General features: G+C 43.9%; 1 protein-coding gene across 1 annotated transcript in view; it reads right to left on the minus strand.

Annotated features, from left to right (window-relative positions):
• Positions 1–25,000, minus strand: part of ptprt (protein tyrosine phosphatase receptor type T) — an 89,793-nt gene that overhangs the window by 25,452 nt on the left and 39,341 nt on the right. The window contains exons 9-17 of the mRNA XM_068593446.1: positions 21,318–21,433; positions 20,968–21,148; positions 16,501–16,610; positions 14,144–14,345; positions 13,753–13,855; positions 12,760–13,036; positions 10,378–10,414; positions 7,216–7,272; positions 1,775–1,910 (exon numbers count right to left, since the gene is read on the minus strand). Of these exons, the coding sequence (XP_068449547.1) occupies positions 1,775–1,910; positions 7,216–7,272; positions 10,378–10,414; positions 12,760–13,036; positions 13,753–13,855; positions 14,144–14,345; positions 16,501–16,610; positions 20,968–21,148; positions 21,318–21,433 (1,219 nt within the window). The remainder of the gene's footprint in view (positions 1–1,774; positions 1,911–7,215; positions 7,273–10,377; positions 10,415–12,759; positions 13,037–13,752; positions 13,856–14,143; positions 14,346–16,500; positions 16,611–20,967; positions 21,149–21,317; positions 21,434–25,000) is intronic.

Consider the following 25,000-nt stretch of genomic DNA (forward strand, 5'->3'; position numbering starts at 1 on the left):
GCTCAGCCTCAGAAGTCTCTACGGCACCTTCACCTTTCCACTTCCTGCTCGGGTTCAGACTTCTATCCTCTTGGTGTTTCTCTGTTATTCTTGGATTAGCATAACCCGCTGACCCTGTGGTGTCTCTGTTTTTAGCTCACTGGAGATGAAGTACTGTTGTATGCATACTAGCAAAAAGGAATCTGCCCATTTCCATCCCTGTTAGCATGTGCTATCGACACTTACAGCATGTCTGGATGGCCGGGTTCCTTCAGACAGGAAGAGGAGAATAGCTTCACAGCTGCTGCTTGAATGCAGAACGTGTTTGGTCCTTCCTCCCTGACCGGTCCAACGTCTTGTTCCTCTGTACCATGTGAGCATGGAGAAGCTTTGAGATGGTTTGAGAAGCTTTGAGATGGTTTGAGAAGCTTTGCGATGTTTTGAGATGTTTTGAAATGTTTTGAGAAGCTTTGAGATGTTTTGAGAAGCTTTGAGATGTTTTGATACATATACACATGCATGTGCATGCATACATGTATGCACGTATGCATGTATGCACATCCATTGTTAATGAAAGAAGAAAGGTCTCCTGAACTTCAACCAGCTTTTCCTCTGACGTCCTGTGAGCTGGTTTACATTAAACATGAAGGATGCTGAAGTGATTCTTTGAGGTGGAGCGCTGCAGTCACATGGTGCTGAAGGAGCTGATGCTTTTATCTGATTCCAGAACAACGGAGGCTCTACTTTCATTAGATAAATGACATTGTTTAGTTTACACACTTTGCAATATCTTCAGCTCTTTTCACACATTCATCTCTCTCTCACATCTTCAGCTCTTTTCACACATTCATCTCCCTTTAACATCTCCAGCTCATGTCACACATTCATCATTCTGTAATATCTTCAGCTCATTTCACACATTCATCTCTCTCTAACATCTTAGGCTCATTTCACACATTCATCTCATGTTCAGGTCCAAGTCGGCTGCACATTTCAGGTGGATCATCATTCTGTGAGTGTTGTATTGAGGTGGTATTTGGTGCTATTTGATGCTAATTGATGCTATTCGATGCTATTCAATGCTATTTGGTGGTATTCAATGCTATTTTGATGCTATTTTGATGCTATTTTGGTGCTATTTGATGCTATTTTGGTGCTATTTGGTGATAGTTACACATTTTAGAAAAGTCCTTCAACTTGAATTATTGTTTCTCAGGAAGTTCTTCGTTCCATTTTTATGTGAAGTAGGAAATTAAACGTGAGTCCTATTATAGGAAAAGCATCTGTGTGGGTGGGAGAGGGACGGGGGGATGGAGTGATGGAGTGAGAGAGGGACGAGAGAAGAGCTGGAGTGAGAAGTGATGGAGTGAGAGAGGGACGAGAGAAGAGATGGAGTGAGAAGTGGTGGAGTGAGAGAATGATGGAGGAGTGTTCACGTGAACTACACAAACCTTCATTCGAAGGTGTTTTGTCCTTCAGGCTCACAGAGGATGCAGAACATCATAATTATGATATTTCATATTCAGTCTGATGATGATAATCTCTGATAATCTCTCAGATCTTTTTCAGTAAACGTTTAACTGATTTGAACTTTCTGTCCATGAAGGAAATTCATATTAAGATGAACGCTAACGTCTGCCTTCAGATAAACCACGAGGACATGTCAGCTGGGTTCTCCCGGTGGGGTTTCATTGCGCACTGAAAGTTTCTCGTGGCCAAAATAATTTGTTCAGTTTGTTGGAAGCAAAACGGATGTGTTGATGAGTTATCGTTATGATTATTAAAATGCTTCTACCTGCGTTTGAAGGTGAGGACGACGCCGAGCAGGATGATGACGAACATGAGGAGGCCCGCGAGCACGCCGGCCATCTTCACCGTGCCGTCCACCTGCTGCTCCGGCTCCATCGCATCCGAGTCCTGCGTGGACGCTCCTACACACACACACACACACGCACACACACACACACACAAATGGCAGTGTCACAGAGAAAGGAGCACACACTCACAGACACATGCAGAAGATGATAAACATGAAGCGTGTCCTCAAACACACGCGTGAAGGTGAAGATGAGACATCATGCAAGTGGAAGTGAGACACAACGTTTCCTGTGAGCAGCGGCCGCTGCTCTCTCTCTTTCTCTCTTCCTGCCCTCTGATGCTGAGGATTCATACCAGCGTCTCCTAACTCATCAAACAGATTCAACTTTTTTCAGAAATCTCCCTTAAATTTGAGTGAATATGCTTTTACCTTCAAGTCAGAGCAGTGAAAGTGAATCTGAACGATTAAACTTAGTGTTCTGTGGTGATGGTTAGAGATCCATTTATCTTTACCAAGCCTTACTAGTGTGCCAGATTTGGTGAGTTTTCATATACAGTGGTCCCTTGTTTATTGTGGGGGATACGTTCTAAAAAATAACCCACAATAGATGAAATCCACGAAGTAATCAGCTTTATTTTTTTTTTATTATTATACATGTTTTAAGGCTGTAAAACCCGTAACCACACACGTTTATACACTTTTCTCAGACAGGCATTAACATTTTCTCACATTTCTCTCTTATTTAAACACTCTCAAAGTTCAAACTTTTGCGGATTCAAAAAAAATAAGCTCAAACATGTTTAACAAATTTCATTTTAGTGATGAATCTACGCGGTCCTCTGACCTATGCCTCTTTGTCTTGGCACCACGCCGCTGTCTTTTTATCCGAACGTATTCTGTACCGAATGTATTCTGTCCTGTGCAGGAGACAAAGCACGGAGGAGACTGATTGACAAGGATGTACAGTACAGTCCCTTAGCCAATCAGGACGCAGAACACCATGCGTGTTCAAACTGGAGCTGTAAAAAATGAACTAAAAAATCCGCAAAACAGCGAATCCACGAAAGGTGAACCGCGTTATAGCGAGGGACGGCTGTATGGCAAATACCCATTAATGTGCTCGATTGCGTCCTAAGAATTGCAAAAGTAATAATTCCTGATGTATAGAAGACAGCGGGGTCTTCTATATGTCCAATACAGCAGTTCTGCGAGCCGCTTCTGGGCTAATACGCTGAGCAGCATGCTGGAGGTCAGCGTCTGGAGGGATAATCTTAAAGAAACCCAAAGGGGCCGGCGCTCTGACAAGAGTTGTTCTTTTAAAGTTACGCATGGAAACAAATGGAAACTTGCAACTTCAGCAAAGGTTATGAACAAAACGCGTCCCGCGCCCTCTGAAGCTTCAGGCCAGGTCACATTGTGTTAACGCTGAAAGAGTAAAGTGTTCCTCAAACAGCAGCTCGACTCCAAGCGGCACACGCTCCATTGGACGGAAACAAAACAGATAAATACTTTTTAAAAAGGGCAGAGAAGGAAAGAGGAAGGTTAGGAGACGACGAAGTGGTGAGAAACATTACCCAGACGCTCATGTTTGGATTGAAGGAAAGGTGTGATGAGCTTTGAGAAGGAGATGAAAGGAAGAAGGTGCGAAAGAAGGAGGATAAAGGAAAAAAACCCTGATGTGAAAATAAAGATAATAAAGCCGGGAAAGCAGCTCTGGGTCCTCCATATAGACGGACCTGTTCCTGCGAGCAGCCTCTTGTTATAACCTTGATAGACAAAGACAGCCGATTAATAGAGCAACACTGAGGCGTGGGCGCTCGCTTTGATCCCCACCGCTCTCTTCTGCGCCCCCTCTGCAAAAGAGCTACTGAGTTAGCGGCTTAGCGGCTAACCTTGGCACGCTGGCTGAGCGCTGGCTGTGGTGAAACCTGAAAGCCTTCAATGACAACACACTTGTGTGTCTTTGTGTCTTTGTAACAGCCTCACGGACAGCTTCCCAACACGGAAGCTGTATCATCTCTGAAATAATACAGAGAATCCACCTGTCACTCATCCCACGCTTTAACACAGCTTTTCAATGGAGATGAGGCATCAAACAGAAATTTTAAGCGAAGCATTTAAGTGTTTCTTAACGGAGCTGGATTCTCAACGCATCATGTTTAGTGAACAAATAGGATACTCTAGAACAGCAAAATATGGCCCGATACCGGGTCCACTGGGGTCCACTGGGGTCCACTGCAGGCGGGTCTCATATCATAACTATGCACTGTATCATTTCTATTCATACCAAACTTTATTTGGTGTGTTGTCTCCGTAATCCATGAAGTGTAAAGACCATGATAGCACCCTCAGGGCGGGAAAAGGATACGCATGGGCCAGCCAAACCCATTTTCATTGAACAGAATATTCAGTTTAAGCCATGTTTGTTGGCATTTAGCTTCTTAAAAGCTATATTTTGACTGCACTCAAAACACAGTTTGCTCAATGGACACAAGCGGAGGCACAAGAAGAGGCACAAGAAGACTCACAAGAAGAGGCACAAGAAGAGGCACAAGAAGACTCACAAGAAGAGGCACAAGAAGAGGCACAAGAAGAGGCACAAGAAGAGGCACAAGAAGAGGCACAAGAAGAGGCACAAGAAGAGGTACAAGAAGAGGCACAAGGGGAGGTACAAGCGGCAAAAGAGGAGGCACAAGAGGCACAAGAGGAGACACAAGAGACACAAGAGGAGACACAAGAGACACAAGAGGAGACACAAGAGACACAAGAGGCACAAGAGGAGACACAAGAGACACAAGAGGGGACACAAGAGGCACAAGAGGAAACACAAGAGGCACAAGAGGAGACACAAGAGGCACAAGAGGAGACACAAGAGGCACAAGAGGAGACACAAGAGACACAAAAGGAGACACAAGAGACACAAGAGGAGACACAAGAGGCACAAAAGGAGACACAAGAGACACAAGAGGAGGCACAAGAGACACAAGAGGCACAAGAGGAGTCACAAGAGGCACACGTGGATATCCTTATCATTATTGCATGTATAATAAAGATAGTAATAGGTAACAGGTCTGTCTGATAAAGGGGAGCTGCCTTCAACAGAGAAGCCCTGAAGGAGACTTCCTCTGCTGCAGATATTTTCAGATATCTTTCTCATTGATACTTGTCTTTTGTTCCTTTCATTACTCGGAGGGCAGGATACAATTACCAGGAGGAATTATGGGTAAAACCAGAGATATTAAAAACATAATCTCATCCAGATGGAGAGAAGATTGATTCTAAAATGCACTGCAGCGGTGTGTGTGTGCGTGTGTGTGTGTGTGTGTGTGTGCGTGTGTGTGTGTGTGTGTGTGTGTGTGTGTGTGTATGTGTGTGTGTGTGTGTGTGTGTGTGTGTGTGTCTGTGTATCAGGGTCGATGTGAAGGTTTAGTTTTCAGCCATTGTTTGTCAGCAGGCTGCTTCCTCTCTGGATTAGCGTGAGCATGACTGAGTGTGTCTAACAGGATTACTAATCTGAACTATGCTGCCACAGCACTGCGTGTGTGCCCTTTTTTAAATGTGCCTTTGATTCTGAATATTTGTGTAACTCTCTGCGTATATGTATATATATTGTGTATCTGTAACAATGTCAGAATCAGAACCATCTATTGCCATGTATGTTTTTACATACAAGGAATTTGTCCTGGCGAGAAGTGCGTAACATTTAACACAAAAAAAAAATGCGATAACGGGGAGCATGAATATTTACAATTAAATGATGTAACTATGTGTGTGTGTGTGTGTGTGTGATGATCATATTCTACTGAATGATAACCATATTTTACAGGATGATGATCGTTACGCTTGAAGCGGTGTTTCAGGTGTTGGTGGCGTGCAGTGATCTGTGTGGATATTTTTTAAAATATATATATTATTGAAATGCCTCATGGTTCAGCTTTTACTGAAGGTCAAAAGAGTTTAAAACATTCTGTAAGGCCACTTCACTGAGCAATATGTCCAGAAATAGAAGCTTCATTCAACGTGTACGGCTTTAACCTTTTTAGCACCCAGCGCCTCTTTTTCACACAAAAAACAACAACTAAATATTAAATTGCTACAACGCTGTAACCTTTGTGAGAAGAAAAAGGTAACCGTTAAGTTTAATTCATTCCTGAACGCTGGAACTCGCTGTGGCGATCGTAAAGTATCACTAAAACCTTTCACTAAAACGCACTGTACTTCATATATAAATAAATCTCATGAAAGCAGTTATATCACCTGAGCCGCTGCTGCGCATACGTTGTGTCCAGTTTTGATAAGATTGATATGATTCATAAAGAACAGCAGGATGGAAGGCGGCGGGGTGCAGGAAGCTGACGGTCTGAGGAGTGATGCGATGGCAGGAAGCTGATTGCAGAATGATGAACTGGATTTAACTTTGAAATCAATGCAGCACAAAACCATCTGAATGTGTTTCAGGGCCTTTGGTCTGTAGACACAATATAGTATGCTATTGTCATTATTACTATTATTATTAGATATTAGATATTAGATAGTAGGGATGTATCATCTCCTTCTTTTCATGTTGGAAAAAAATGCAAAATTATTTTTTAACTTTATAGCTCTTTCAAAAATATGAATTCAAGGTGCAGTGTGTTCTAAAAGACACCTGGAAGTATTCAACCACTGAAGGTGATGCTGAATACAATATGCTGCATTCATCATCATCATCATCATCATCACTCTTCACACATTTAAATCACTCAATGAATAAATCACACAGAATGGAACCATGCTGACAAGAAGTGGGCAGGAAGTGGGCTTGTTATTAAAGAGTGTAATAAAGATTAGGAGAATAATTCAGCTCCTTTCCATCATGATTCATTTTGATTTGCTCCTTCTCAAAAGATATATATATATATATATATATATATATATATATATATATATATATATATATATATATATATATATATATATATATATATATATATTAGCATGTGGCTATTGGATGTCCAGCATGGTTTCACTCTTTGTGTGTGAGTGCATGTGTGTGTGAGTGTGTATGAGTGTGTGCATGTGTATGTGTGTGCATGTCTGAGTGTGTGTGTTTGTGCATGCGAGCGAGCGTGTGAGTGTGTGAGTTTGTGTAAGTGTGAGTGTGTGTGTATGAGTGTGTGAGAGTGAGTGAGTGTGTGTGTGTGTGTGTGTGTGTGTGTGTGTGTGTGTGTGTGTGTGTCTGCAGGAGTGAGACAGAAGATGTTCCAACACAGCATCACTGGAAGCAGAGCAGACGTGCAACAGATGCAGTAAAATGGCAATGAGGAGGGGGGGCAACGAAAAAGAAACAGTGCGTTGTTTTATGGTTTTATGGTTGTGCTGTGATGGAAAAGTAGAACATAGGGAATAAAATATTCTGCCTATGAAGCAATAATCACCTTCGCTTGGGATGACTACAATGTACGGCGTTGTTATCTGTCCCCTACCTATCACCACTAAGGCCAAGGACCATGTCCCACCGGAGAGCATGAGGAAGACAAACAACAAGAACAAGAGAAGAGGAAGAAGAAAAGAGGAAGAAGAAGACAAGTATCTTTCTTTATCCATTTCATCAGGTTTAAACTTTTTCAACAATCTGTCTTAGAGGAGAGAAGTTGCAGTGGTGAAAGATCAAAGTGTCACATTAAGACCAGGGGGGCGATGTGGACTGGAAGTAGACTGGGTGTAGACCGGGTGTGGACTGATTGGGTGTGGACCAGGTGTGAACCAGGTGTGTACTAGGTGTAGACTGGGTGTGGACTGGGTGTGGACTAACTGGGTGTGGAGTGGGTGTGGACTAGGTGTGGACTAGATGTGGCTTGGGTATGGACTGGGTGTGGCCTGGGTGTGGCCTGGGTGTGGACTGGGTGTGGCCTGGGTATAGATTGGGTGTGGACTGGATGTAGACTAGGTGTAGACTAGGTGTGGACTTGTTGTGGACAAGTCTGAATGTGGACTGGGTGTGGCCTGGGTGTGGACTAGGTGTGGATTAGGTGTGTACTGGGTGTGGACTGGATGTAGACCGGGTGTGGACTTGGTGTAGACTGAGTGACTGAGTGTGGACTAGGTGTAGAGTGGGTGTGGAATGGGTGTAGACTGGGTGTGGACTAGGTGTGGACTCGTTGTGGACTGGGTGTGGACTGATTGTGGACTGGGTGTGGACTTTGTGTAGACTGGGTGTAGACTGGGTGTGGACTGGGTGTAGACTGGTTGTATTCTGGTTGTAAACTGGGTGTGGACTGGGTGTGGACTTTGTGTAGACTGGGTGTGGACTTTGTGTAGACTGGGTGTAGACTGGGTGTGGACTGGGTGTAGACTGGGTGTAGACTGGGGTGGACTGGGTGTAGACTGGGTGTGGACTGGGTGTGAACTTTGTGTAGACTGGGTGTAGACTGGGTGTAGACTGGGTGTGAACTTTGTGTAGACGGGGTGTAGACTGGGTGTGAACTTTGTGTAGACTGGGTGTAGACTGGGTGTGAACTTTGTGTAGACTGGGTGTAGACTGGGTGTAGACTGGGTGTGAACTTTGTGTAGACTGGGTGTGAACTTTGTGTAGACTGGGTGTAGACTGGGTGTGAACTTTGTGTAGACTGGGTGTAGACTGGGTGTGAACTTTGTGTAGACTGGGTGTAGACTGGGTGTGAACTTTGTGTAGACTGGGTGTGGACTGGGTGTGAACTTTGTGTAGACTGGGTGTGGACTGGGTGTGGACTTTGTGTAGACTGGGTGTAGACTGGGTGTGAACTTTGTGTAGACTGGGTGTAGACTGGGTGTGGCCTGTTGTCAGCATGTGCTGCTGTCAGTGGATGCAGATGTGGTGCCGAGGGTTAACTGCTAGTCTGACGGGTTAATCCAATAAACCGAGGAGGAAATGGAAGAGAAAGGAAGTGAAGAGATGGTTGAAAGAAGAAAGAAGTATGAACTTTGTGGCGTGGAACTAAGACCCGATCTGTCATCTGGGTTCTCCGTTCCCCAAACACCAGAACCGATGATGAAGCTGAACATAAGTTATCTGTTCTCTTTAGGTAGTCGTAATATGATAATAATGATAACAGTAGTATAAACTAGCAGGTGGCTTATATTAAACCTCCCTGTTGCTCAACGGCTTCAGGTTTGATGCTCACAGGGTGGAAACCAGCCGGGAAAGAAAGGTTTGATCTCAATGGTCAATGATGTTTCTTCTCAAAGTGGAACACATTCAACATCAGAACCCGGTTCAGGTAGCCGGTGGGACCAAGAAGTTGATCTGCATGAGAGCCTTCATCATGATAACTTCATCAAAGAATAAGCTCCAGTTAGTGCCGAATGAGAATATCCACTCTTTGTTTTTTTTTTACTACTTTGTTGCATTAGAACCTGGAATTAAAATTTAGTTTTATTTAGATTTTACGTAATGAACAAAATAGCCAAAATCTGATTTGAAAAGAAGAAAAACTATTTTCAACGCAAAAGCTTCTGAAGGTTGTTGTTGTTGGCATCAGATCTTATTCATATGCACACACCACTTACATACCTATTTGTATTGTGTGAAACACATTTATATTCTTTTCACTTTACTAATTTTAACTATTTTATTTAGGTCCATTTCATAAAATTCCACAAACAAATCAAATTCATGCTTGTGGAATAGAAATAATGGAAACATGTTGGCCAGGTCTTTGGGACCACACCCCTGTACTGATCTTTTTCCTAATATAATAGTCGCTGGTTCCCACCTGGTCAGCTATTGGCTGCTGGGGTTTAGGTTTCAGCACAAGAGTCTGATATGTTAAATGTTCATTATGTCGCTCCTCCTTTCGGTCTGAAAGCTGATTCACCTGGTTCTTTAGCTCAGTAACACACTGAGCCAAAGAACCAGGTGAATCAGCTTCTCTACCTATGACTGATGCTGACATTACTGAACATTGGTTCTTTGTTTCATTCTGTTTTCTCTACCTATGACTGATGCTGTTAACTCTACATATAAGTCATTATTTTGTCATGTGAAGGACAGCCACAAAGTTAAAAGCATGTCTCAGACACACAGATGAGCGTCCTCCACCCACAGAACTTTGCTCTCAGAAAAACAGCCTGCATAGAGTGGATAGTAAGAAACAAATTAGCAATAAATGCCTGATGCAGATGAGAAACTATACAGGAGCGAAAGAGTCAGAGAACACAGAGCAGTAGTGGAAAAATCTAATCAATGTTTGATGCAGATGAAATAATGAAAATAGAAAAAACAGACGAGGTGAGGAAAATCAATAGCAAGCTGAAAAGCTTTCAAAGCACATCGGCTGGCACACAAATGGGAGTATTTACTGGAGATGAGCAGCAGATAAAGGAGGGAGGTGTGAGAGAGGATGGAATGGTTTCAGCCAGAGAGAGAGAGAGAGAGAGAAAGATGGAGAAGGTGAGACAGACGAGGCGATGCAGAGGAGTCATGCAGGAGACCGTGGAGAGGAAGTGTGTGTGTGTGTGTGTGTGTGTGTGTGTGTGTGTGTGTGTGTGAGTGTGTGAGTGTGTGTGTGTGTGTGTGTGTGTGTGTGTGTGTGTGTGTGGGTGGGTGTGTGTGCTCATACCTTTGTTCGCCAGGCGGACGCAGTTGATTTTGGTTTCCTGGGAAGAAGAAGATTCTCAGTTTAAGGAGTGAGGAGCAGGTTGTCATGATGAAGACTTGAAGCAAGAAACGAGGAAGCACAACAACTCATTCAAAGCTTCACGTTAGTCTACTTCACATATGTATTGATAATATTATAATAATATACATATATTATAGTTAGGGCTAGGCAAAGTTGAAAAGATTGAACTGATTAATCTCATCATGCACCAAATTTAATAATGAAGTAAAAAAACTAGTGTATTGCACGCTTTTATTTTAAAGTAATGCTATCAGAATAATATAACAGGCACTCTGGAGCAACAGCAAGTTAACATACATACACTGCTCAAAAAACCCCCAGGAAGAACAGGTTCGTGGTTGCGTTAGACTTGGTATGTACTCGGGTGGTTCGGGGTTGTGTTAGACAGGGTATGTGCTTGCGAGGTTCGGGGTTGTGTTAGACATGGTATGTACTCGGGTGGTTTGGGGTTGTGTTAGACGTGGTATATGCTCGGGTGGTTCAGGGTTGTGTTAGATGTGGTATGTACTCGGGTGGTTTGGGGTTGTGTTAGACGTGGTATGTACTCGGGTGGTTCGGGGTTGTGTTAGACGTGGTATGTACTTGGGTGGTTCGGGGCTGTGTTAGACGTGGTATGTACTTGGGTGGTTCGGGGTTGTGTTAGACATTGTATGTACTCGGGTGGTTCGGGGCTGTGTTAGACGTGGTATGTACTCGGGTGGTTCGGGGTTGTGTTAGACGGGGTATGTGCTTGGGTTCCTCTCCCTCTTAGGCCCTGCCAGCCTCCATCTTTTAGATGGAGGTAAAGATGGAGTCTTTACCTCCATCTTTACCTCCAGTCTTCTTTCTTCTTTAATCTCTCCTTCTCTTGTTTTAGATTTTTATTCCCTTCTTCCCTCAGTCCCCATCACTCTGACTTCTCCTACTTACAGCCCCAGGCACTTTATTCTGGTGTCTGTGTGTGCGTGTGTGTGTGTGTGTGTGTGTGTGTGTGTGTGTGTGTGTGTGTGTGTGTGTGTGTGACATCACATAACATCGAGGGAGACATCCAGGTTGTCGTTGGTGAGCACTTTTAATGTGCAGAGCGTCGACTAATTGGCACGATGATGGAGATGAGAGACTCAAACATGTCACCCCAGGGGGTGGGGGAGGTGGAGGAGTGGGGGGAGGGGCGGATGAAACACACTGGAGAGGAAACATTATAGAAGTAGAAACAAGTTCTGGAAGTAAAAAAGGTGTGCAAGAAGGAATGAAGAGGAGACATGAAGGGGTGAAAGGAAGCATGAAGAAGAGACATGAAGGGGTGAAAGGAAGCATGAAGAGGAGACATGGAGGGGTGAAAGCAAGCATGTAGAGGAGACATGGAGGGGGAGAAAGGAAGCATGAAGAGGTGACATGCAGGGGTGAAAGGAAGCATGAAGAGGAGACAAGCAAAGGATGAAAGGAAGCATGTAGAGGAGTCAAGAAGGGGGAGATAGGAAGCATGAAGAGGAGACATGGATGGGTGAAAGGAAGCATGAAGAGGAGAAATGGAGGGGTGAAAGGAAGCATGAGAGAGAATTGTCGCAACAAAAAATAATCTTTACGTCCACACTCTGACTTCATGTACGGTTTAGAGCATGGTCCTAAAAGACTTTCTTTTCAGTTTACATGTGTTACATACGCCTACCAAGTTTCATACATGTAGGTCAACCGTATCGCTGGGGCTTCTTAAATAAATATTTGTGCCACTTTGTTAGCTGTATGTCCATGTGGGTTAGAATTAGCTGTGAGTCCATGTGGGTTAAAGTTAGCTGTATGTCCATGTGTGTTAGAGTTAGCTGTGTGTCCATGTGGGTTAGAGTTAGCTGTATGTCCATGTGGGTTAGAGTTAGATGTGAGTCCATATGGGTTAGAGTAAGCTGTATGTCCATGTGGGTTAAAGTTAGCTGTATGTCCATGTGGGTTAGAGTTAGCGTATGTCCATGTGGGTTAGAGTAAGCTGTGAGTCCATGTGTGTTAGAGTTAGCATGCTATGTTAACATATGCATATGTTAGAGTTAGCATGCTAACTCTAACATATGCATATGTCCATGTGGGTTAGAGTTAGATGTGTGTCCATGTGTGTTAGAGTTAGCATATGTCCATGTGGGTTAGAGTTAGATGTGTGTCCATATGGATTAGAGTTAGCGTATGTCCATGTGGGTTAGAGTTAGATGTGTGTCCATGTTGGTTAGAGTGAGTGTATGTCCATGTGGGTTAGAGTTAGATGTGTGTCCATGTTGGTTAGAGTTAGTGTATGTCCATGTGGGTTAGAGTTAGATGTGTGCGATGGAGGAGAGAGGACAGAGTGTTGAAACCCACCCCGTTGGCTCTGCTCATGGCCTGATAGTAGATGCTGTAGCTCTTGGCCGGCGACAGTGGAGGGTTCCAGAAACCTCCGTAGCTCTTGTTGTCTCCCACTGTGAAGGGCTGCACCCCGCTGAGGCTGGAGGGAGGCAAGTCCGCCGCCATGTAGTAGGAGGAGTCCAGCACGGAGGCGTTACGGAAGCTCACGGGGGCGGAGAAACACTCGGGGACTTCAGGGGCGGCGCGTCGGGTCTTGGACTTACGCTCCTCCTTCACAACAAGCTGGTAGGAACTGCAACACACCAACGCACACACTCACAACAAGCTGGTAGGAACTGCAACACACCAATACAAACACTCACAACAAGCTGGTAGGAACTGCAACACACCAACACACACACACTCACAACAAGCTGGTAGGAACTGCAACACACCAACACACACACACTCACAACAAGCTGGTAGGAACTGCAACACACCGACACACACACTCACAACAAGCTGGTAAGAACTACACGCACACAATTATATTTACCTTATATATGCTTCCTTTAGGCAATATTATTAGAAAACATTCAACACATTTTCACTGCTATGCCGATGATACTCAATTATATCTATTGAAATCTTGGAGTCTTATTTGACCAGGATTTGTCCTTTGGTCCACGTATAAAACAAATTTCAAGAATTGCCTTTTTCACCGACGTAACATTTAATAAATCAGGCACATCCTGTCTCAAAATGATGAACAAACGTTGATCCACGCATTTGTTACTTCAAGACTAAATTACTGTAACTCCTTATTATCAGGCTGCTCTGGCAAGGCCCTTGGGTCTCTTCAGTTGATCCAGAATGCTGCAGCTCGTGTATTAACGAGGACTAGAAAGAGAGATCACATTACTGTATTAGCCGCTGTTTGCACCAATGATCTAAACACGGGTCAGCTGTGTGTGTGTGTGTGTGTGTGTGTGTGTTGATGTGTGTCTGTGTGTGTGTGTATGTGTGCACCTGATTGGTGCTCCTCGTGAGTGGGCGGGCTTTAGCAGGACCGTGATGGTGGTGTCCGTCTCGTTCAGCGGAGCCTCAGACTCGTACTCTGGCATCATCGGGGCTGGTGGACAGAAAGACAATGATTCATCAAATAACTCAATGACCATGACGAGGACCATGACGAGAACCATGACGAGAACCATGACGAGGACCATGACGAGAACTAGGACCATGTCGGGGAGCATGACGTGGACGAGGACCGTAGTCCCTTATCGTCATAGTAAGCTCCTCCTTTATCCTCATAATAAGCCCCATATTTATCCTCATAATAAGCCCCTCATTTATCCTCGTAAACCCAAACACATGTCACATGATTAGCCCATGTTGTGGACGGTGGCGGGACAAGGACCTGCTATCCTGGTGGAGATGCGGGTGGTGATGGGCGGGCCGAAGCCCTTGTTGGTGGAGGCTTTGATGGTGAACAAGTAGGCGGTGCCCGGGTAGAGGCCCACGAACAGGTGGTGGGTCTCGTTCCTCAGCTTGAATACCCGGCCCCTCTGGGTTGTGAGGTCGGCGCTGGGGTCCAGCGAGCTCAGCGCCTTGTAGGTGATCTGCAGGAGGACAGGAGGCAAATTTCAGCTCCACTTGGCTGGACATCCATCACTTCACTTTACACACTTTTTTCTTTCATTTTTAAAAGTAGTTTCACATACCAACATCAATTTATGAATGAAATGCTCTTCATGTGATTGTCACAGGCCTGTGATGAGAGGTTGCATCAGGTTATAATCTAGAATACTCTGGTGTTCATTTTGGATTAGCCTTGGGTTCCCATTAGCATTGGCCTGTTGCACCCAGATGCTAATGTAGAACTGTCTTTGGTTGCATGTTTGTGTGAAGCTCTTCAACTCTGACAACTCAGAGGGAGCGTGATACATCACTCCTGCGGAGATGTTGATGCTTTACCAATGATGCCAATACAATAAAAATATGATCAGGAATTAATTGATTTTCTTTGCTCTCTTGAAAACAATAAGATGAAAGATGACAGGCTAAAAGATGCTAGACTTTAGTTGGAAAACATTCAGATATTACACGTTATACACATTGTACACATTTTACATTCAGCTCTGAGCTGGTTTAAGCCTTATTTATCAGATGATCTCAGTTTGTATAAAATATGAAGCCTCAATGACCACCAACGTTAGTCATGGAGTTCCACAAGGTCTAAAGGAACATCTGGTATGTTGGACTTGAAGCATCTTTCAAAAAGCAGCTTGACCCATAATGCCTTTAATAGTTCTGCTGTTAAAAGAGCTGTCGATGTCACAGTGTTGCTGCTGACACACACACACACACACACACACACACACACACACACAATGGAGGACAGCTGTCATTGTGAATGACAGTAAGGACAAAAGAATATTGACTGGTAGGTAAAAAACAAAAAAATTATGTGTGTGTCTGTGTGTGTGTATGCGTGTTTGTGTGTGTGTGTGTGTGTGTGTGTGTGTGTGTGAGAGGGATAGCAGGCTTCCCCTGAAGGCCACCCAGGCAGAGACACAGGAAACGGGGTCAGCAGCTGAAGGGCAGCAGACTAAACATAGTCCATTATCGACAAGAAGGGAAACGATACGGAGGAACCAGGAGCCGGTAATCCTTCGTCTCCCTCTGATCCTTCAGTAAGTGCTTCTTTCCAGCTGGAAAAGAAACTATCATCTGCGACTCTAATCACAGTTCATATTGATTAAAGCTTGCAGAACCATAATAATAATAGTATAGTAATAGTATATTATATATAATATAATCAGATCTTATTCAATGTGAAAACCTATAATTCAGGTATTTCTTGATATTCCTAAATGATGTTCGAGACGTTTACCTGACCGCCCTCCCTGCTGTCTCTGAGCGGCTCCACACTGCTAGAGCAGCCTCTCTCCTCTGTCCTTCTCTCCTCTGTCCTTTTTCTCCTAGACCTTTCTGCTGCTTTTAACACAGTGAACCACCACGATGCTCGCTCCCCTCCCCCCTCCATGTCCCCCAGACACCACGTATCCTCTCCCAGATAAAGAGGCCTGAGGGAGCGAGGAGCTGAGGGGCCATCTCCCTTCAGATCTCACCCAGGTGTATCCTTTAATCCTGTAATTAGCTGCAATTATAGTAATAGAAGCCGGAGATGAAGTGATCATATTTGCACACAGGATGAATTCATGCAATCATGCTGTAAGACCCCCCATTGTCCGAGGTCCACTTCCTCTGGTCTGTTTTTTGAGCAGCGGCGGCTCACGAGGGAGACAACAGGAGCTCTGGATGCACACCGTGCTTTAATCCCTGAAGAGCTGCAATTACAGTAATTATGTCTAATAGCTGCGCTTTGTGCCGAGCCTGTGATGTGCTGAGCAGAGGGAGCTGGACATGGGGTTCAAGCTGTGGCTCCAGGTCTGGTGGAGGTCTCAGAGCTTATGTTTCTACATGTATTCTCCATCCTAAAGCTATAAAACGTATCATAGAAACATGCCAGTTCACAGTGACGTTATTACAATAACATAATTCCTAATTATAAGGTAATTCATACTAATTATAATAATATAATTATTAATCCCACAGCGGGGATATCCATATCTTTAAGGCTGAGCCCTACAGAGGAAGCTCATCTCCTTACTCTATCTCTAAGGCTGAGCCCTAGAGAGGAAGCCCATCTCGGCCGCTTTGCATTCCCGACCTGACTTTGTGATGGTTAATGTATTAATGTGTCAGACTGACCTCGTAGAGAGTGATGACCCCATTGGTCTCGTTGGGAGCTTTCCATTGAATGAAGATCTTCTCTTCATAGGGCGAATTCTGCAGAGACTCCATGGGCACTGAGGCGGGTACTGTGGAGAGATCACAAACTCTATAGTATAGTATATATATATACTGTATATATATTATATATATAACCTGACGCAGGTATAATATGTTGTAGTCATACAGTAAACATTGAGCCTTTTGAAAACACACGTGAAGGTCATCACCAATGTCATATTGATTTGATACAATATTATTTATTAACAGAAGTCATGTATCTCAATAATCTCATTCACAGCGAACAGCATTACCCATCAGCCACTGGGAGAGGAGAACCGTCTCAGGGTTAAGGTCTGAACGCGAGACTGAGAAGCTGGTATGATGTTCTGAGATGATGGTGATGCTAATGATATATACAGTGGAGGAAATAATTTTTTGATCCCTTGCCAATTTAGTAAGTCTGCCCACTGACAAAGAAATAAACAGTCTATAATCTTAATGGAAGGTTTATTTAAACAGTGACAGACGTCATTTTAGTTATACATTTATTTGCATTTGATTGTGTGAAATAAGTATTTGACCCCCGAGCAAACCCTGACTTAGTACCTGATGGAGAAACCGTTGTTGGCAGCACAGAGGTCAGATGTTTCTTGTAGTTGGTCACCAGGCTCTCAGGAGGAATGGTAGTTCACTCTTTCAGATCCTGTCCAAATCCTGAAGGTTTTCAAGCTGTCGCTTGGCAACTAGAAGCTTCAGCTCCCTTTCAAAGATGTTGTCTGGGATTCGGATCCTGGACCTCCATGTGCTTCTTCTGGAGCTACTTTACGACCTTCATGTGCTTCTTCTGGAGCCACTTTACGACCTTCATGTGCTTCTTCTGGAGCCACTTTACAACCTTCATGTGCTTCTTCTAGAGTCACTCCAGGACCTTCAGGTGCTTCTTCTGGAGCCACTTTACGACCTTCATGTGCTTCTTCTAGGGCCACTCCATGACCTTCATGTGCTTCTTCTAGAGCCACTCCAGGACCTTCATGTGCTTCTTCTGGAGCCACTTTACAACCTTCATGTGCTTCTTCTGGAGCCACTTTACAACCTTCATGTGCTTCTTCTGGAGCCACTTTACGACCTTCATGTGCTTCTTCTGGAGCCACTTTACGACCTTCATGTGCTTCTTCTGGAGCCACTTTACGACCTTCATGTGCTTCTTCTGGAGCCACTTTACGACCTTCATGTGCTTCTTCTGGAGCCACTTTACGACCTTCATGTGCTTCTTCTAGAGTCACTCCATGACCGTCATGTGCTTCTACTGGAGCCACTTCTTCTGAAAGCCACTCCTATGTTTCCTTGACCATATGTTTTGGGTCATTGTCGAATGGAAGACTAATCCATGACCCATTCCCAGTTTTCTGGGGACGGGTCATGGATTTTTTAAAACATTTTTAAAATGATTTATTTATTTTTACTTCTTAACTGTGTATTGTTTATGTGGTTATTATAAAGCGCTTTGTGATACTGGTCTGCGAAAGGCGCTATACAAATGAAGCTTATTATTATGATTATTATTATTATTATGATTATTATTATTATTATTATTATTATTATTAGACGGAAGGAGCTTGTGGTCTCAGATTTCCCTGAGCATAGCCTCGTCCATCCTCCCTCGATGTGGTGAAGTCGTCCTGTCCCTTCAGCAGAGAAACACCCCAAAGCAGAATGTCTGCTCCTCCATGCTCAGCATTGGGGACGGTGTTCGTGGGGTTATTGTCAGCATTCCTCTTAATCCAGTCGATTTAAAAATATTCTGGACTTTATTTGTTATATTACATGCTTTCGACACAGACATATATGTGTGTGTGTGTGTGTGTCTGTGCGTGTGTGAGTGTTTTCAGGAGGAGCGCAGCTTTCACACATCTTTAAGAAGAGGTGTCTGACACCTTGTCAGGGAGTGATGCTGTCAAACTGTTAGAAAAACACACACACACACACAGACTGAGAGGTGAGGATTGTTGTAAATGTTAAGGAGACAGACAAGAGGGACATATGACTGCAACGTGTTAGAAAGAGTGTGTGTGTGTCAGTTCTTATTATTATTTTTTCCTCTTCCTCCTCTCGATTATTCTGCTCTTGCTGTGAACTCTGTCTACATGTTGTTATCATAAACCTTCACATATGTTCTTTGTGTCGATAATATATATATATATATATATATATATATATATATATATATATATATATATATATAATTCTCTGTGGATCTACATGAGAACAAACATTCTCAGTGATGTTCAGCAGATCAGATCCTCTCTCTCTGATACCTGTCAGCTGTCCTTCACATCTCACCTCATTCAACAGACTTCAGCGCTTCAGTGCACTTGTTCGAGCCAACACAGACTGGACTTTTTTCACTGAGGAAGAAAAACTGAACTGAACTAAAAACATGAAAAGGGTCTGAACCCTCTGAACCCTCAGGACTTTAGCGGGTTTAGAGTCTGAACCCTCAGGACTTTAGAGGGTTTAGAGTCTGAACCCTCAGGACTTTAGAGGGTTTATAGTCTGAACCCTCAGGATGGAGAGGAACGAGAGGAAACAAGAGCTGCAGTAAAGTCTTCACGGTAAAGCCTCATATTGTATTATTCCCACGCTCATGCAGATGTTTCAGACATTCATCATATACTGGAGGAAGAAATGAAGAAATATGGAGGAACATAAAATATGTCCTGAATGTTTTATGGCAAGGAAACGCACGTCAGCGTGTTGATGAAATACAAAAGAACATCAGTAAAACAGGTGTGTGTGTGTGTTTGTGTGTGTGTGAGCGTGTGTGTAGTGTGTGTGTAGTGTGTGCGTGCGTTTTTGTGTGTGAGCATGTGTGTGTGTGTGTGTATGTGTGTGGGTGTGAGCGCGTGTGTGTGTAGCTTCATTAGCATGAGCCTCAGCTCCATAAAGCCGTTAGCAATCAGCCTCCATGTTCTGTTCTCTAATTACTGAATTACAAGCAGAGATTAACGACGTTAAATAAAAAACAATTAAGAACAAAACAATTACGCTTCTCTCCTTCTCCCCAGTCACATTAGGTGTGTTTAAAGGCGTGTGTGTGTGTGTGTGTGTGTGTGTGTGTGTGTGTGTGTGTGTGTGTGTGTGTGTGTGTGTGAGTGTGTGTGTGTGGGTAATCTGATGGAGCTCAGCTCTGCAGCCGGAGGACATGAAGCAGCGCTCTACTTCTGATAGTATGAATCCTTATTTTCTGTGTATATTCTTCATGTCTATTAAAGTTCAGGTTAGCGAGGTCAGTAAACATTATGTGAACTGCCTGCTTCTGAAGGGAAGCTAGTCACACACCTGCACTCTTCAACATCCTTTATCACATGTTGATCAGTATGTTGACATATATATATATATATATATATATATATATATATATATATATATATATATATATATATATATATATATACACACACACACACATGTTGAGATTAGAGAAGCAGACACGTTTTACGTTCCAGCCTGTGAGGAAAGATGAGGGCAGGATTCTCCTCTAGCGGGTTGGAGCCAATCAAATGGACGATGAGACAAACCTGTGATGATGATCTGTGTATGAAAGGTTCCTCTTCCTTTGTGGGGCGGTTGTTCTTTCCATCCTTTGTTTTCTCCTTTCCATCCTGCATGTTTTCTTCTTTCCATCCTGCATGTTTTCTTCTTTCCATCCTTTGTGTTTTCTTCTTTTCATCCTTTGTTTTCTTCTTTCTATACCCTTCATGTTTTCTTCTTTCGATCCAACATGTTTTCTTGTTTGTGTTTTCTTCTTTCCATCCTGCGTGTTTTCTTCTTTCCATCCCAGGTGTTTTCTTCTTTCATTCCTTTGTGTTTTCTTCTTTCAATTCTTTGTGTTTTCTTCTTTCCATCCTGTGTTTACTTCTTTCAATCCTTTGTGTTTTCTTCTTTCCATCCAACATGTTTTCTTGTTTGTGTTTTCTTCTTTCATTCCTTTGTGTTTACTCATTTCAACCCTTTGTATTTTCTTCTTTCCATCCTGTGTTTTCTTCTTTCCATCCTTTGTGTTTTCTTTTTTCATTCCTTTGTTTTCTTCTTTTCATCCTTTAGTGTTTTCCTTTTTCCCTCCTGCGTGTTTTCTTCTTTCCATCCGGCGTGTTTTCTTCTTTCCATCCTTTGTGTTTTCCTTTTTTCCCTCCTGCATGTTTTCTTCTTTCCATCCTTCGTGTTTTCTTCTTTCCATCCTGTGTGTTTTCTTCTTTCCACGTACACTATAATATTGTTTTATAGTTTTTATATGATAGGAGCCTCTTTCTGGACTGCTGTGTTATTTATCTCTTATGTTAGTGGGTTTTTTATGTGCAAAAAAAAGAAGCTTTCTTTTCTCCAAATATGAAACGAAGAACGTTCAAGAACGTTGGCTGCTGATTGGAGCAGTTCTTCACTCACCGTCCTCCTCCGTCTGCTTGACGATCTCCTCGCTCTCCTTGCTGCCTTCGGGGTTGTTGAGGACCAGACGCAGTCTGACGGTGACGAAGGGCCTCAAGGCCCTCAGGGTGTAGTGGGACGAGGTCGGGATCAGCTCCTCGGCTGCAAACTCCTGCTGGTTGAACACGTACTGGTACTGGACCTGCAACCCAGAGGAGAGCGTGTTACAACAACAACAACTACAACATGTAAGAGACAACAACAACCGTTGAACCATATGGAGGTCACTTGACCTTAGACCTGTGGCGTAATGAGTTGTTTGAACATGTGGCGGTCACATGACCTTTGACCTGTGGTGTAATGAGTCGTACCGTCAGGTTGTAGCTGTGGCAGCGAGTCACCGCGTAGCCGAATGTCTCCCACTGGACCGTCAGCTGGCGCGACCGCACGTCCACCACATCCACACTCTGAGGCCCATGGACCGGATCTGAAAAGATTAATGCATGAGTATTAATTTCTCTGTGGAGAAATGGGCTCCCATAGCCTCTCATAGCCCTCATAGCCCTCATAGCCCCCTCACTGATAGCTCTCATAGCCCCTTATTGTCCTCATAGCCCCTCATTGCCCTCATCGCCCCCCTCAGCTGAACCCTGGAGGGTGATAAGGAAAGGGTTCAGACAAGCTGCTTACTGTAAACGTAAGATCAGCTCATGAGTCATGATTAGACGACGCCAGATAAACCGGCTCAGAGCCTCAGACACCGGATGGTTTTCTGTGAGTTTGGGGGCAGACGTGCGGCTCCCCGTGGGGCTGTAAGGTCCACCGAATCTGTTTGAGACTAAGCCCACGCAGTAATTTGCTCCGATGAGAGGAGGCTGCGGCAGGCCATCCGAAGCCAGGAACGAGGGGTATGTGACCCTCAGGTCAGGGGGGGGATATGACCCTCTGGTCAGGGGGGTATATGACCCTCAGGTCAGGGGGGGATATGACCCTCAGGTTAGGGGGGGATATGACCCTCTGGTCAGGGGGGTATAAACAACACAGGACCCTCAGGTCAGGGGTGTATAACCAGCACTGTAAAACGTGACTTTATCTGACTGATGCAAATTCTCCGCTGCTTGTTTCCATTAAAATTAGTTCCAAAGATGAAGTATGAATATTAGTTCATAATGTGTTAATAATAATAATGCTTAACAGATACGCAAAGACGTCTCCACTCACAAACATCTCTTCAACATGAATGAACCTGTAATCATGATGCTTAAGCAGATCAAGTGATGCGCCCATAATAAACGCACACTATAATTCCTCGATTACAGAGACACAATCTCTCCTCACTGAGCCGCAGAGAGACGGAAGAAAATAGTCAGGAATCTCTGCAAAGACTCTAACATGTCAGTTAGATGAGATTATGGTCTGGAGAGGAACAACACACTAATCTGTTGGGTATGATGGCAGATAATCTCTCACATAATCTGTCCTGAGACCAGTCGGAGCTCTTCTGAACAGATCGCTCATTTCTGTTTGGTAAAACACTATTAGAGGAGGGGAGGGGGGGGGGGGGGGGGGGTTGAGGGCTTATGCTGTGATGGTGAATGTCTGGAGATACAGAGAACGTTATGAATCCTAAATTTGTTTACAAGATGGGTCGATGATGATTTATTTATTCAATCTTTGCCTCCATCCACAATCCTCCAGCCTCCTAAATTCATCTTCCCTCCATCCAACCCCCAACCTCTCCTGTGCATCCAACCCCTGTGACTGATAGATGGTGATTTATAGATGTGATTGACTGATAGATGTGATTGAAAGATGCGGATCGATAGATTATATTACATTATTACATCACATTTGGCTGAGGCTTTTATCTAGATGGTGACTGATGGTGATTGATAGATGGTGATGGTTTGTGATTGATGGAAGGTGATTGATAGATAGTGATGGATGGCGATTGATAGATGGTGATAGATGGTGATTGATAGATGGTGATGGTTGGTGATTGATAGATGGTGATGGTTGGTGATTGATGGATGGTGATTGATAGATGGTGATGGATGGTGATTGATAGATGGTGACTGATGGTGATTGATAGATGGTGATAGATGGTGATAGATGGTGATAGATGGTGATTGATAGATGGTGATTGATAGATGGTGATTGATAGATGGTGATTGATAGATGGTGATTGATAGATGGTGATAGATGGTGATTGATAGATGGTCATGGATGGTGATTTATAGATGGTGACTGATAGGCTGAACGGGGAGCAACATGTGGTTCAGTGTCAACATGTGGACATTAGGGGTCAGCGTTTGAACCGCCAACCTTCAGGATAAAGTGAGCGTGTTGGATTGTAAATGCATCTGATCCCCAACAACACGTCTAGTTGCAGATAGCAGCAGTGATCACATGTGAAACTGACTTCTACGAACGTCTGAAGTGACTGTGAGCAGCTGCACAATGCTAACAAGCGCATGAGGAAAGTCCGGCTTCTCTCTGGACCCGAGGAAGAGATGAAGTACTTCTGCTGCCTCTGGAAGTACTGAAGGGCTTATTGTGTGTTCTGGCCGGTAGATATCTAGTTCAGACGAGGGCCTCGTGAAGCATTGTGTTCTGGGATGCGCTCCTGAATCTGAAGAATGAGCGGCAGAAAAGGAGCCATTAATCCAAAGACTTGAGGGAGTCGTTCCAGGGAGGCGAGAAGAGGGGAGGAGAAGGAGGGGAGGAGAAGGAGGGGAGGAAAAAAGGAGGCGAGGAAATCAATCTTGCTGCCTCCCTACGCTCCCCGTCCTCCTCCAGGTTGCTCTTCTGCTTTCATCTCATTCTTTCGGCGTTTTCTTCCTTCGATGTAATCCTCTGTCCGCGTTCAGTTTTATTTCATAAAGTGTTTCATCTTCTCTCTCTTCATATCCCTCCTTCATCCCTCCTCTCCCGTCTGTCTCTTGTGCTCTTCCTCCCATGTTGGCCTCTCAATCACTCGTTCACTGTCCCACTTTTGCAAATTATGAAGCCAGACTCTTGCATGGCTTTTATTCAAAGACACACAAAGTATAATATTTGGAATCTGTTGGCGGGTCCACAGCAGTCAGAAAAAAAAAGCCTTCTGGTCACATGATCTGTTATTTCCTGATGTTTTTGACAATCCTTCACTTTCCTTTAAGAATGTTTTCAAAATGTCAGTTTTATCAGCGCTCTGGGTTAATCTGGGTTACTGCTGGGCAGTTTATTCTGCATTTTTGAGCCATTTTAGTCATGCAGCACGCTCCCCGCTGGTATAACAGTTAAGTCATGTGACTTATTAATAAGGATAATGATTCATCACCACATCCAAAGCATTTATACTTCATCCATCAGTCACACACCGCTGCTTCCGCCTTGACATACAGGATGCTTTCCATGATACCTCCTGCATCACATGGGGCACTTTGCGTCCATGATATGTCCTGCATACCTCCTACATCACTTCCTATGATTCATACAATACTTTGGATTTATGGAGTCCACAACTCGCTTCTATTCAAGCAATAAATATCAACTGTGCTTCAATACGCCCTTATTGGCCACGCCCACTAGACCGTAACCATTCATGATGGTCTGTCTGTCTGTCTGTCTGTCTGTCTGTCTGTCTGTCTGTCTGTCTGTCTCTCTCTCTCTTTCTCTCTCTCTCTCTCTCTCTCTCTCTCTCTCTCTCTCTCTCTCTCTCTCTCTCTCTCTCTCTCTCTCTCTCTCTCTCTCTCTCCAGAAGGCAAAGATGTGAAAAAAGAGAGTAGAAGAAGAGTTGATGTCAGAGAAACACGGAGAGCTTCTTCCCTCTGGGAGAAACACGGCAGGGACAGTGTTCTCCTTCCAGGTTGTGTGTGTGTGTGTGTGTGTGTGTGTGTGTGTGTGTGTGTGTGTGTGTGTGTGTGTGTTTGTGTGTGTGTGTGTGTGTGTGTGTGTGTGTGTGTGTGTTTGTGTGTGTGTGTGTGTGTGAGTGAGAGAGGGAGTAGGGGACATTATATATTACCAAAGCTACAGTGGCCAAAGGCTAGAAAAACAATTAATACTAGATATC

Source organism: Clinocottus analis, unplaced genomic scaffold (genome assembly GCF_023055335.1).
Source record: "Clinocottus analis isolate CAN_PGR_092001 unplaced genomic scaffold, fCliAna1.0.p SCAF_3, whole genome shotgun sequence".
In the NCBI taxonomy this organism is placed as follows: domain Eukaryota; kingdom Metazoa; phylum Chordata; class Actinopteri; order Perciformes; family Cottidae; genus Clinocottus; species Clinocottus analis.